The sequence below is a fragment of the Chrysemys picta genome, chromosome 7, assembly GCF_011386835.1.
Source record: "Chrysemys picta bellii isolate R12L10 chromosome 7, ASM1138683v2, whole genome shotgun sequence".
In the NCBI taxonomy this organism is placed as follows: domain Eukaryota; kingdom Metazoa; phylum Chordata; order Testudines; family Emydidae; genus Chrysemys; species Chrysemys picta.
Genome location: NC_088797.1, coordinates 21,034,853 through 21,047,959, shown reverse-complemented (window position 1 = coordinate 21,047,959; position 13,107 = coordinate 21,034,853). Strand labels below are relative to the sequence as shown.

Here is a 13,107-nt window from a genome sequence, read left to right as displayed (position 1 = left end):
TCAGCATGTGGTCCTGTCATAGTGTCTGTAAGGAGACTGAAATTCACTAATCTAATCCTAGCCCCTTGTTATTATGAACAGGCTGGGAGAATTGAGAAGATAAGATCAGGTGTACAAGCATCCTAGCTGAAAACAGCATGTGTCTCTGTCTTATCTCCAGATTGGAGACTTGGAGAAGAAAAGAAAATGAAAGGACTGAGCATGCAAAGAAGAAGCGAGCAATACTGGAGCTCCAGAAATTGCAGCATCTCCACTTTCCAACAAGCCACTGGTTCTGTGCTCGCCCAGCCACTTCCCAGCAATGTAAGCCTTTTTATTCCCAATAACATGTAATATTTACACATGGGACAAGCGTAGGTAGGGAAAGGACTTGTGAATAAGGAGAAATCAGCACCCAAAATATGCCTCTTTTCATAGGTATGTCTCTAATTGAAACAGATAGTGTTAGGCATCATGTTTATGGCTTGATCAAATGATGGGTGACATTTTTCTAAGCCTGCACTAACTTTTTGAAAATCTTAATTTCAAGTGTGGAGCAAAGCAAACCCCTGGAATTTGTAAAACGACTGCCTGGAACTAGCACCAAGTTCTCCAATAAGGGTGAAGTCACCAGAGTTACTGTACACAGCCAGCCCTACATTCACTTTTCTGACAGTCATCTGGATGAGTGGGAAGGTTTGAAATGTAGGAGGGGAGTCCGTTCTGGGACACTTGTTGCTAAGGAGCATATAAAGGGGGCTTGACAGGAAAAGATAGTGTTGGGGTGCTTTATTGTGGTGGTAGATACTCAGATGTAACCTCCCACTGTGCTTCTCCAGATCTCGTTTTTTTGTAGTCTACCAGCTTTTCCCTTTCTCCACCATTGACCTTCTCCTTTCCACTCTGAAAAGTCTCAGAATCCACTTCCTACCTTAAAGAAGAACTTGAAACCCAACGGCCTCTGTGCTAGGCCCAAGCACAGCTCTTCTCTAGTGTATAGCCCATGCACTGGTGTGCAGTGGAGTCTGGGAACCGTATATTTGATTCTCGGGTGATTTGAAGCAACCCAACAATCTCCACTGAAGATCTAAGAAAGCAAATTTTAACAGGGAAAGATATCATGTAGGCCACATACAGAGGCAAGAGGGCCCTGAGTTCCTTTTTTATGGAAGGACAACAGTGCAAGAGAAGGGAGTTGCTTTGGAGACTCGGGTAGCAGACAGGCTGCATTGTGAATTCAAATGAAACAATGGTTTCAATAGGCCAGGACATCAGGACGCCCCTATAAAAGTGGGATGTTCATTCCCCATATTATTAGAGATGGAGCAGAGTCATCTGATCCAAATCCAAACATCCTCACAATTCAGAGAAAAGCCCAAGTTGCAACATTCATCTCTGATTCCCCAACTTCCCCAAAGTTTGGGTGGTGCCTTAGATCAGAAGTTCCTGTCTGAACCCATCTCTGCTATTTACACTGTGCCCTTCCGGTTCAGAAATCATGCTGAATCTTTTCTAGAAAGACATGAAGATAAATTTCTTATACAAAAAAATGTTTCTATTTTTTTCTGTGTGCATTGTCTCATCTTACTTCTTTCATGTGGCATCTGATTCTCCCGCCGTTCTTGTGATCACCTACAAAAAATATGTATATCCCGAGGCACAGATATAAAGCTGTAGTCATTCTGAGTTGCTACTGAAAAGTAGGTCCGCCCAGTTAATTTCTTTTCCATTGTACTGGGTGGGGCAGTGATAGTTACACTTAGACACACACCCTTTCCTTTTTTGTAGTATTTTAGTTATTTTTACTACTGTCCAGGCTGACAACACAGCTTATTACTAAGGAAAATAAGTAGTTTCTCTCCTTTTGTGGTGAATAGTAAGTTCTAAAATAATTTTTTTTGGAGCTTCTGATTCAGACATTCTGTGCCGCAACTCCTGCCTTGTCCAGCTGATGTATTGTCTATACTGCTCTAAAACATGTCATTTAAACCAGCACTGTAGTAGCAAATAATTGGCACAAACTTCCCTACCAGAAAGATACCTTAAAAATAAATAATATACACTTCTGAGTCTGCAAATGATTTCAGTTGTCCTGAAACAAAGACAACAACGTACAATTGCCAGTCTAGAGTACTGGATTCCTTATCCCAGGCATTTTGCGTTTACTGGGTCTCTCGTCACAGGCACATAGCATTATCCTTCCACTCTGCTTTGTTATTAGGCTCAATCAGTGTATTGAAACATACAAAAGAATTCTGCTCTGTCAAGTGCTCCAAGGACAGGACTGTTGAGTACTGTATTTTAATAATCTACCTATCCACATGAAGACATCCAGCAGCAGGCAGAGCAGAGAGCAATGTGTTGGCCGAGCAATGTGTTGGCCAACCAAAACACAACGTGTATATCTCATTTGAAGCCTACCAGCCTTTGTGCTGCCACTTTAAAGGATAAGCTAAATCTTCTGTATGCGAGGCTCATGTCACCTTGTTCCAGAACAGTTTCACTCATTCTCTCCCTTCTCTTCATCCCATGTGGTTTTGGCATGGAAATAGTACTAGTAGGAATGTAATAAATCTTCCCAAATGACATGCAAAACCGCATTAAACTTGCCTGGTTCTGTTGCCTGCTCAAAATTCAGGCCAGCATCATGCAAAAAAAAAAAAAGTTTAATTTAGAATTCACAAACCTTGTGAACAAACCGGGATTGATTTATGGTTTGACATCAAAACTAGGTGAAATTTGCAATTTTGCCTGGTTTCGATATGGGAATAGGCGAAGCTGAGCTTTACTGTAAGCTTTTGGCTTTCTTTGAACCCCACACTCAGCTCTAAATCTGGGGAGTGGGAGCAATTGTTAACCCACATGGATTAAAACCCAAGAAAATGTTGAGTGAGTTTTTGCAGAATGAAACAGCCGAGTTTTACTGGCTCTACTGTTTGTGCTCCTCTTTCTTACCTAATCTGTGCTGTATAAAAGCCAAATCACGGAGTCAGAAGTAAATATCCACTACTGCCCAAAAACTCGCCGACTTGGTTTATTTGGTAAGGGCGTCTCTTCCCAGGGTAGCCTTAAGTATGTGGGTTATGCACAAGTTCTGCTTTTAGAATGGAGCAAATCCTGGCAGAGCTGAGGATCTGTCTCTAGTTCTGTAATTACTGTACAGAGCGCGGGTTTGGATCTTTTATTGCTTGCGTGTCACAGCACTTTTCAAGTTACCACTGGTGGATGAATCAGTAGAATAAATTTCCTAGATTAACTGTTGGGGGACGGGAAAAACCTTGGTTTGTTACTTTATAGATATAATGATCTGTTATTTCTACAGTATTGCTCTTTTATAATGATGTTTTAGTTCTGCCATAGCTGTGCCTGGTGCTTTACAGTTAAATGAAGCAGTTTAGGCTCTGAAGTGCCTAAAATCCCTTTTGAAAATAAGACTTAGGCTCCTAAATCAGTTAGGCATTGCAAGACTGAGTGCAGCAATGCCTGAATACCTTTGAAAAATCTGGGTCATAAGGACAACTAACCAGAGTGAGCTTTTGTAGGATCAAAGACTGTAAATTATGGATTTTTAAAATCAACAAAACATTGACTGACTCACCCTTAATAACATAATTACAGTACCTGTCTGATGCATGTCCAAAAATAATCCAAATAAGATTATGTAACAATAAAAAGGTTTTATTCCCAAAGGGAAAGAACAGTCAGACTTTCAACACCACAGATGTTTTGGCCCACAGACACCCTTTGGCTGTGTCAGAATGTAATATAATTAAAGGGACCCGGTCAACTTAAAACTCACTTATTTGAATTCCTTACCTATGTTAAATAACAACATCTTAGATTATTAAAATGGAAGGAACTTTAAAACTCAAATTTGCTTTGCACCGTTTATGCTGTTTACTACTTTGCATTCAGTTCAGTTTGAAGTGTGAAACTAGGTTGGTCTGTTTCATTCTCATTTCTACTCAGTCTCATTTTCTGGTTCTCAAGCAATAGCACATTGTTTTTCTTTTCTGTGTAGATGCTCAGCCTTTAAAAAAAATTCACTTCACCTTTGCTTTTACCTCTGCCCTTTTGTCTTTGCTTTCCATTAACTCTGTATTAAAAGGGGTGTCATGTGTAAGACATGGGCAATTGTCCCACTCTACTCAGGACTGGTAAGGCCTCAGACGGAGTACTGTGTCCAGTTCTGGGTGCCATATTTCAGCAAAGATGTGGACAAACTGGATAGAGTCCAGAGAAGAGCAACCAAAATGATCAAACGTTTAGAAAACCTGACTTATGAGGAAAGGTTAAAAAAAAACCTGGGGATGCTTAGTCTTAAGAAAAGAAGACTGAAGGGAGGACCTGATAAGCCTTCAAATATTTTAAGGACTGTTATAAAGGATAGTGATCAATTGTTCTTCATGCCCAGTGAAGGTATGACAAAAAGTTATGGGCTTAATCTGAAGCAAAGGCGATATAGGTAGATTTTAGGAAACACTTTTTAACTATAAGGGTAGTTAGGATCTGGAATAGACTTCCAAAGGAGGTTGTGGAATCTCCATCATTGAAGGTTTTTAAAAACAGATTGGACAAACACCTGTCAGGGACGGTCTAGATTTACTTGGTCCTGCTGCAGCGCAAGCAGCTGGACTTGATGATTTAATAATAATAATTAATAGAGATATCCCTTCTCCTAGAACTGGAAGGGACCTTGGAAGGTCATCGAGTCCAGCCCCCTGCCTTCACTAGCAGGACCAAGTACTGATTTTGCCCCAGATCCCTAAGTGGCCCCCTCAAGGATTGAACTCACAACCCTGGGTTTAGCAGGCCAATGATCCCTCCAGCCCTACAGTTCTGTGATTCTGTGAGCACACACACGATTGAGTATTATTTGCATGAATACTCAAAGAAAGTGATTTTCACACTAAAATAATTGCAGATTGTTTTAAACTGGCAAAACCCTTCACCAGAGCCCTGGTGCAGAGACAATTAAAAGATCTGACTTCACCCTTTGCATGTAGTGCAGTGCAAGCATCTGCAGTTAGTCTGGGTAAACATTGTGGTGAAAATTACAAATCAATAAATGCAATATGCCTAGTATATTTTATTTTGGATGTCTTACTGTTTGACACAACAGTTAGTGTTCCCCAAACTCATGGCCAGATTCCTGGCACATGAGCCATACTGTCAGCGAACTGCCTCCTTCACAGCTAGAATCACAGACTCAATGGCTTTGTGTGAATGTGATAAGAAAAAAAAATTGTCACCTCAGAAGCCATCCGATAAATTTTACAGTAGCCTGTTTTTTCTAGGAATGATGCCTTGGGCAAGGTCTGGCTGATCCGGAAGGGAAAGGTTTAATGTTTCAAAACATTCCCTGGTCCTATTTATCTACTCCAAAGCTCCAGTGGCTTCCTCACTCTTTCTTTTGCATATAGGAGTTATAACCAAGGAACAGAAACAAAGCAATGGGACTTCTGTGACTATGGGACTTTTGTGACCAATCACGGCTCAGTGGAATATTGAGTAGCCAATACTTGCAGCGAACTGTTTTTGATCAGTCCATAGAGAAAAAACAAATAAACGTTGTGCGGTAAATTTAAGTTAAAAACAAATCTGAGGGAATCATGGTCTGCTTGTAAATTGTCCTCAAGCAGAAAAAGAAGTTACATGTATCAAGTAAATTATTCCCAAGGAATCATTCACTCAGTTCTAGCCACAGCACCACAGGGGATATAATTAATCAGAAAAATTAAAAGTATATTTACTGAGATTTTACAAAAATCCATCTTTAAATACATACTACTAATATTAGATTCTATAAATCCCTTCTTGGGTCTAAAGCCAGCTGAGAGTAATCCTTAATAACCAATCCGAACAGTTCTATATCGAAAGATCATTGAAAGCAGGCTAACCAATCAGCAGCCTAATGACATCAAGAGAAAAAATATACCCTGCACTGAAGATTTAATTCTGATTGTGACCTCAAGTGTATATCTTCTGATGTCATTTCTCAGGCTCTTGACTGATTGGCTGCCATCTATTGAATAGGCCTTTAGATGGATTAGCTGTAACTATTACTTTGGCCAAACCATCAGTGCTGTGGGGGTGGCAGCTCTTTCACATGGGCAAATAAAAGGCTGAAGCAGTGTAGGTTTGTTTGGATTTTGGGGCACATTTTAGACTTGGTTTGTAGCTCTTTAGGTTGCTGGTTTTACCTCTTATATTCAATGACTATTGGCAAAGAGAAAAGCACATTCTTTCAGTGCAAAATAATATTTTCCTTAATCTAAACTAATGTAAAGTGCCCATGGCAGCATCTCTGCTAGAAATGTCCTTACTGACTATTCCCAAGAGGCAATGCTCTGGGCAGGGTTACAGGACACTGTGATAAAAACAGCCTACACGAGCTCTTGTCTATTTGTGCTAGCACCTGTGGGGAAGTGCTACCTTTTGGGAATAATGGGTACATAGATGCTGGTGCTGGGGGTGCTGCCACACTCCCTGGCTTGAAGTGGTGTCCATGTATATCCATTACAGTTTGGTTCAATGCCTCTCAGCACCCCCACTATAAAAATTGTTCCAGCAGCCCGGAACGGGTAACAGCATTTCTACTGCAGGCAAGACCTGTGTGAGAGAGAACTCAATGTGTCTTTCACTGTAAGATCCTCCACTTTAAATTCTCTCTTAGCCCTAACAGGCAGGTAAGTGGACTTCTTTCATAGAAGACAGAATACCACTGTCCCACAATTTCCTTTAGCTCAGCCTATTGCTGTTTGCAAATTTAAAGGAAATAGTTTCAATCTCCAAATAATTCAGTTTATGAATGCCAGATAAAGAAGATTTATCAAACAAGCGTCACACTCTTCCTTAATTAAGATAATATTAAAGTATGGAGAAGAGAGCCGTCGAGGCAGGTGTTTCGGTTAGGGATGTGTTTGAATAAAAGAATACACTGCCAAAATCATGTAATCCATACTCCCATAGATACTGTGTTGCTGCAGTGATTCCCGCAAAAGAATAGGCCAAATTCAGAGGTGCTGGGTAAGATTTACCCTTTACTCTGGAAGGGAGCTCAGATACCTGCTAATGTGCTTTGCCTGAGAATCTATATGGAACAGACTAGAGAGAGACTAGAATAGGTAGTTTAGGTTATATATAGGCAAAAAGAAGAACAGGAGTACTTGTGGCACCTTAGAGACTAACAAATTTATTAGAGCATAAGCTTTCGTGGACTACAGCCCACTTCTTCGGATGCTGTAGTCCACGAAAGCTTATGCTCTAATAAATTTGTTAGTCTCTAAGGTGCCACCAGTAGTCCTGTTCTTCTTTTTGCGGATACAGACTAACACGGCTGCTACTCTGAAACCTGTTATATATAGGGTAACCAGACAGCAAATGAGAAAAATCGGGACAGGGGTGGGGGGTAGTAGGAGCCTATATAAGAAAAAGGCCCAAAAATCGGGACTGTCCCTATAAAATTGGGACATCTGGTCACCCAAGTTACATATCAGGAAGTGAGTCCAAAGGAGTCTAAATTGGCTTAACGTAAATAGTAAGGAGCCAGAAGAGGCTGTAAGTTAAAATACAGGGTAGTTATTTTAATTCTCACCTTTATTACACCCTCGGGAAGATGCTTCTATTACACTCCTGTCTTCTGGCCCCTTGGAATGTGACACCAACCTGGGCTCCCTTAAATTCAATTACACCTTCTTCCTGACATGTAATGTATGCTCCTTTATGCATCACCTCGGAATCTGGCCCTCTATGTAAAACACTGCATGTAAGCAGTATTTTTTAATAAATGCAATGAGCCTTTCTATACATAAGGGTATAGAGTGCTAGAGAGGGGCTTAATAAACTAAATAAAAAATGTGTTAAGTGAAAAGAATGCAATAAAATGCTGAGTGATTTAAAGTTTCCCCAAATGCTTGGAGTTTAGTGTCTCTATCACTCCCAGTCATACAGACCCATGCAAGTGAGATGCAGTTGTTTAGATATCTGTCTGAGTTCATTTCTGTATATAAAAATACATTAAGAGCCTTCTAGCTTTCTCTTCCCATTCTCTAGATCAGAATTTGCAGATTTCTGAAAACCTCTTTGAAACAGAGCTTGCTGCTTGGATGCAGCCTCACAAGAAGTCCCATGTCCTTTCCCATCCGTGCGCTGTGATGCAGGAGGCCCCCATCAACTTTTCCAGGGAGTTTCCTTACAGGTAAACAGAACATTCAGTACACGCCGAGAAATCCGAGTTCTGAGCCAACTCACTCTTCCTTTGCAAGTGAACTACTCAGCGGGAAACATTAATGCTTCACAGGCCAAATGTAAAAAGTAAAGGCCTTTTCTGAGTCTCATTAGCTTTGTAGTAGATTGATTTGAACATGTGGGGAGCAGCAGCACCATCCTCTCAGCATTCAGTGATTTTTTGTTTTTCAGAAGACCAATGAGATGAGTTCTGGATGCAAGCCAAGGGTTTGAATGGGACAGTGCAAGCACTGGAGGACTGTTTTTTTCCCCCCTCTGCATTTCCCTCTTCCAATAAAGTCTCTGGTTTTTATGAGTGATTCCTTTAAACCCTCTCCCCACACTCAAGCCTCCAACAGGCAGCCTCCCCGCTGAGGGGAACTGGGCAGGAATCCCTTTAGAACTCAGCAACACTGCACTTTGATCAAGAAAGGAGTAACCGCGGTGCATCATGAAACTCTCTCTCCCAACGCTGTTCAAGAGCCGAGCTTGCTGCCTCTGCAGCACTTTTCGCCTCTTGCTGGTTGTAGGAGAGATTCCGCAGTTTGACAAGTGATCCAGGAGCTCTTGCAGCGCACTGCCTTTTATGGCACAAAAGTTTCACTGGGAGTTTTTTTTTCTATAGGAAGGGGAAGGAACATGGGCTAGCTGCTAAAGAGGGGACTGGGAATCAGGACACCTGGGTTCTGTTCCTTGGTCTACCAGCGACTCACCATGTGGTCATGGGCAAGTCACTTCACCTCTGTGCATTAGCTGCTCCGTGTGCAATTTAGGGACAATGTTTCCGTTCCTTTCTGCCAGAGGAGGAAGATTCCGAACGTTGCGTTCCAGCCCTGGGCTGGAAGCAAAGGCTGCCTCTTCCAGTGGCACTTCCAGGGCAGAGCAGTGTCACTGCACAATATCAGGCAGCCACAGACTCTGATTTTTGGAGAAGTTTAAATCCTAAGCCAACAGTTTTCCATTTGAGATTGGTTTCTTAGGGGAGTGATGGCCTCCCCTGAACTGAGATTTCCATCTAGACCCTGTATTTTTTGGTTCTTAAGTATGCCTTCATAACTCGTGTTTTCATCTTGTTTTTTAATCTTCTTTTACTCCCATTATTTGAAATTAATCTAATGTGATGTTATAGACTAGCCTGGGGACCTGTGACCACCCATGACTTGGAGGGAAAACTGCGTTACCCAAGGACGATGCTGGACTTGTTTAAAGAAGGCAAAGCAAGCAGCCTCCTTGTAGAGAGAAATCTGCAGCCAACAAAATCAATCCCTAGCAAAGGGTAAGTAGAGAAGCCCTCTGTGTCTGCCAACCCATGATGAATAATCACTCTTGTTCCCCCAGCTTTTCCTACTCCCATCAAGCTTCACTCACTGGCTACAGTCTGATCCCATTGTTCCCTCGGTAAAGATGCGTACAGCAGTCTCACTGCTGGCAAAAACCCAGGAAAGGCAAAAATTGCATTTAATAAATGTGTAAAATAGTAAAAGGGTTCTCATGTTCACCCTGAATTTTATTTTATTTTATTTCAAAAGTAAGAGTCAGATTTCTCAGCAAAAAAAAGGAATTTATTTGGGGCAAATTCACAATTTTATCTAAGGTATAATAACAGCAGCACAGAAAGCTGCACTTCCTAGCAGAAATGACCAGTGTTTACAAAGCAATCCAGGGAATTATCTGCTAAGTTACCAGGTGTCATGAAGTGAGAATAGGTCATTTCAGCCAGCACTATACATATCATAGAATCATAGAATATCCGGGTTGGAAGGGACCTCAGGAGGTCATCTAGTCCAACCCTCTGCTCAAAGCAGGACCAATCCTGGAGCAGAGACATGCAGAGCCCAAGTTTGGAAATCCCACCCCTTTGAACAGTGACTCTCAGAGCAGAGAACAGGCCTTTATGGTAAGTAGACAGCAGCCCAAACTGTTGGACATACAGGTGGTGGCTGCCTGCACTTATGAATGTTGCAGTGGGCACAGAACAAAGGTGGCCGAGAAGTGCCCAACAAAGACAACTCTGATCAAGATATTTTCAGAATGTGTGTGTTGTATAGACACCAGGTTGGTGTCTCCTCCTGCCCAACACTTTGTTGTGGCTGTTTGTAAAGCAGTGATGCGGAAGGTTGCCTAAAAGGAGAGAGTCTGCTTTGTCTTGATCCTCCAGAGATATTTGAGAAGCTCACTCTGGTGTAGTAAAGGAAGCTGTTGTTTGATAACTATGTCAAGCTATTAGTATAATTCTGATACGACTGCCTGGCTTATTCAAGAGCCCTTGAAGAGCATGCATAGTGTCATGATTACAGGGCTAGCTGCATCTCTCTGAATGCACCTCCACAAGTGATGAGCCTCAAGCTGTCACCTTTTGAGGGGTGAAACCCTGTGATTCTCCCTTTCTTACACCAGGACCTCAGCTGCAGACCTCTGTGTGCTAACCATGATTACCCCCACAGGCCAGAGTTAGTTTCAGTATCTGCAGTTCTGCTTCTCGGGAGCTGTGAGCAGTGGTATCCTGTGACCAGTCAGCCTCTTCAAAATAAAGTATCGTTTATTCTTAACAGTAGGAAAACCACATAGCATAGGACAGGGCTCGGCAACCTACAGCACGCGTGCCAAACGCGGCACGCAAGCCGATTTTGAGTGGCACGCTGCTGCCTGCTGCGGTCCCGGCCCCCAGCCCCACTCAACCCCCCGCCCACCGCTCTCCCCTGCGGGGGCAGGAGGCAGAAGCTTGGTCCTGCGGCAGCCAAGCTTCCCCCTCACCCCTGCTTCTTCCCCCAGCGTGCTGCTTTCATGCCCTTCCTCCTCTCCTTCCCTGCACTGATCAGCTGATGGCCCTTGCGAGGGGGAGGGGGAGGAGTGGCAGTGTGCTCCCTGCTCCATAGAGGAGGCAGAGAAGAGGTAGGGTCGGGGCTTTGGGGAAGGGGGTGGAACAGGGCATATCCCTTCCAGCCCCCTGCCCTGAGCCGCTCAGGGCAGGGGGCTGGGAGCACCCCCATGAGCCGAGCACCCCAGCCCTCTGCCCTGACCCCTGAACCTCCCACACACATACCCAGCCTTCTGCCCTGCACCCCCACACACCCCAGCCCTCTGCCCTGACCTCCCCTCCCACCCACCCTTCTGCCCTGCACCCCCACACACCCCAGCCCTCTGCCCTGACCCCTGAACCCCCCCACACACCTAGCCTTCTGCCCTGCATCCCCCACATTTTCCTCAGAGGTATCTTACCTCTAGTCATTATCTGATTTCCTGCTTGTTTTCCTAACAGCCCCTTTTGACTTAGCTTCATATAGTTAACAACAACTGCCCTTTCCGCAACTGGACGATCATAGAGCATGAATAAATGAATATAGAGTGCCCACCTCCTCCAAGCATAGTACCTACAGTATTAGCATTTAGAAAGATTGACATGTACCTTTACCTTAATATCAATCACTTGGAGATGACTCTGTCTTCTGTTTTTCTTTTAAGGAGGTACATCTTGGTGAATGCTGAGACTCCTTCAATATCCTCTACCCCGCCTGTAAGCAGCCCACTGGAAGACAGGTTACTGAGTGTCCGATTCCCCAAACAAAAAGAAAGGATGCTTCAAACTCTGCCCCACAGTGTGCACAAGCAGTCTCAGCCTCCTGCAGCAATGCGACACCCTCTCGCTTTATGAAGGCATTTCCAGGGTTGGCTAACACCATAACAAGACCACTTTTCTAGTCCTGCAGATCACATTATGTAATGTGATATTTTTTTTCAAGCTATATTGTTATCTGTTTACTCTCTTTAATCTTGTATTAATACTTCATAGTTGATATTTGTTAGTACCAAAGTGAATATTCAATGAGCAATAATAGCCAAAGGGGATAGCATTTCCTAGTTGTTAATTACCAGGTAGGCTGAGAACCAGGGAGCAGGGTCATGGAAAATGTTTATGCCAAAATCCAACTTTTCTGGTTTCATTACCAGAGCAAAGCTCTCAAGGGTGTGCACTGACCTCGAGACCATTTCATGTGAACCTGGGACTGGGCTGGGCCTTCCAACAACTGCATACCACTCTCCCTTAACCTGCAGCCATCTTTCTGAGGGAGTGGGCCTTTACTCCCCCAACAAACATCTTTGAGGAGGAGCTAGATGGTCCTCTCTTCCCACCAGATGTCATCTGAGGAGCCGGCAAGCAGGCTTGCTGTGCTTCCCAATACCAAAAAGGCTTCTGAAGGATGCCAGGTAGCCCTACACTACTCACCATCTGAGACCTGAGGTGACTCAGTTGGCCCAGAACTACTTGACAGGGTTTGCCTCCATCTAAAGATCTTGGGAAGGGGAGAATGGCCCAGAACCCACCATGTGGAGACTCTGGAAGGCTGGTAACGTCCACTAGCTCTTGCCCCCTCCTTGAAGACATCTGAAGTAAAATTTTAGTGTGGAGAGCCAGGGTGAACCCAACACTGAGGGCTGCAAAACAGATGAACTGAAATTCACCCCCAACCCCAAATTGTTTTTTGTTCACTGAAGCCAACAGGTTTTATGTAGTCCTGCCCGAGAACTCAAGCCCTCAGTCCAACCACCCATTAGTTGCCAGAAACTACCCAAGTCAGAGGTCCAATCACTCCAGTAAACTGTGTAAAAGTAATAAATTAAGAGAATAGAAAATATCAAAGGTTTCACCCTGGTTTTGTCTTTCATTTTCACACCCAGCTTTTATTTCTTTACAATATCAGCCTTTTCATACCAGCTAATTATGCTACAGTAGTGAACAGACAAGCAGGATTGGTTCTCATCATTAGGCTAAGCTAACCATGTTATGTCTGTTACTCTCCAAGAGTCCTGCTAAATCAAGGCTCTTGCAAAAGGGGATTACAAGTTCAATTATTTCCACCAGTTCCCATCTATTCTGCTATGTCGTGGATCCCAATGTGT

The 13,107-nt window shown here is 43.3% G+C and overlaps 1 protein-coding gene across 4 annotated transcripts in view; it reads left to right on the top strand.

Moving 5' to 3' along the window:
• The window catches only part of LOC101953297 (uncharacterized), an 83,130-nt gene extending 70,280 nt beyond the window's left edge, over positions 1 to 12,850 (top strand). For all 4 annotated transcript variants that reach the window (XM_065550913.1, XM_065550912.1, XM_065550911.1 and 1 more), the window contains 4 exons: positions 161 to 303; positions 8,035 to 8,179; positions 9,338 to 9,484; positions 11,671 to 12,850. In XM_065550913.1, the coding sequence (XP_065406985.1) occupies positions 161 to 303; positions 8,035 to 8,179; positions 9,338 to 9,484; positions 11,671 to 11,860 (625 nt within the window). In that variant the 3' untranslated portion in view covers positions 11,861 to 12,850. The remainder of the gene's footprint in view (positions 1 to 160; positions 304 to 8,034; positions 8,180 to 9,337; positions 9,485 to 11,670) is intronic.
• Positions 12,851 to 13,107: the final 257 nt, after the last annotated feature.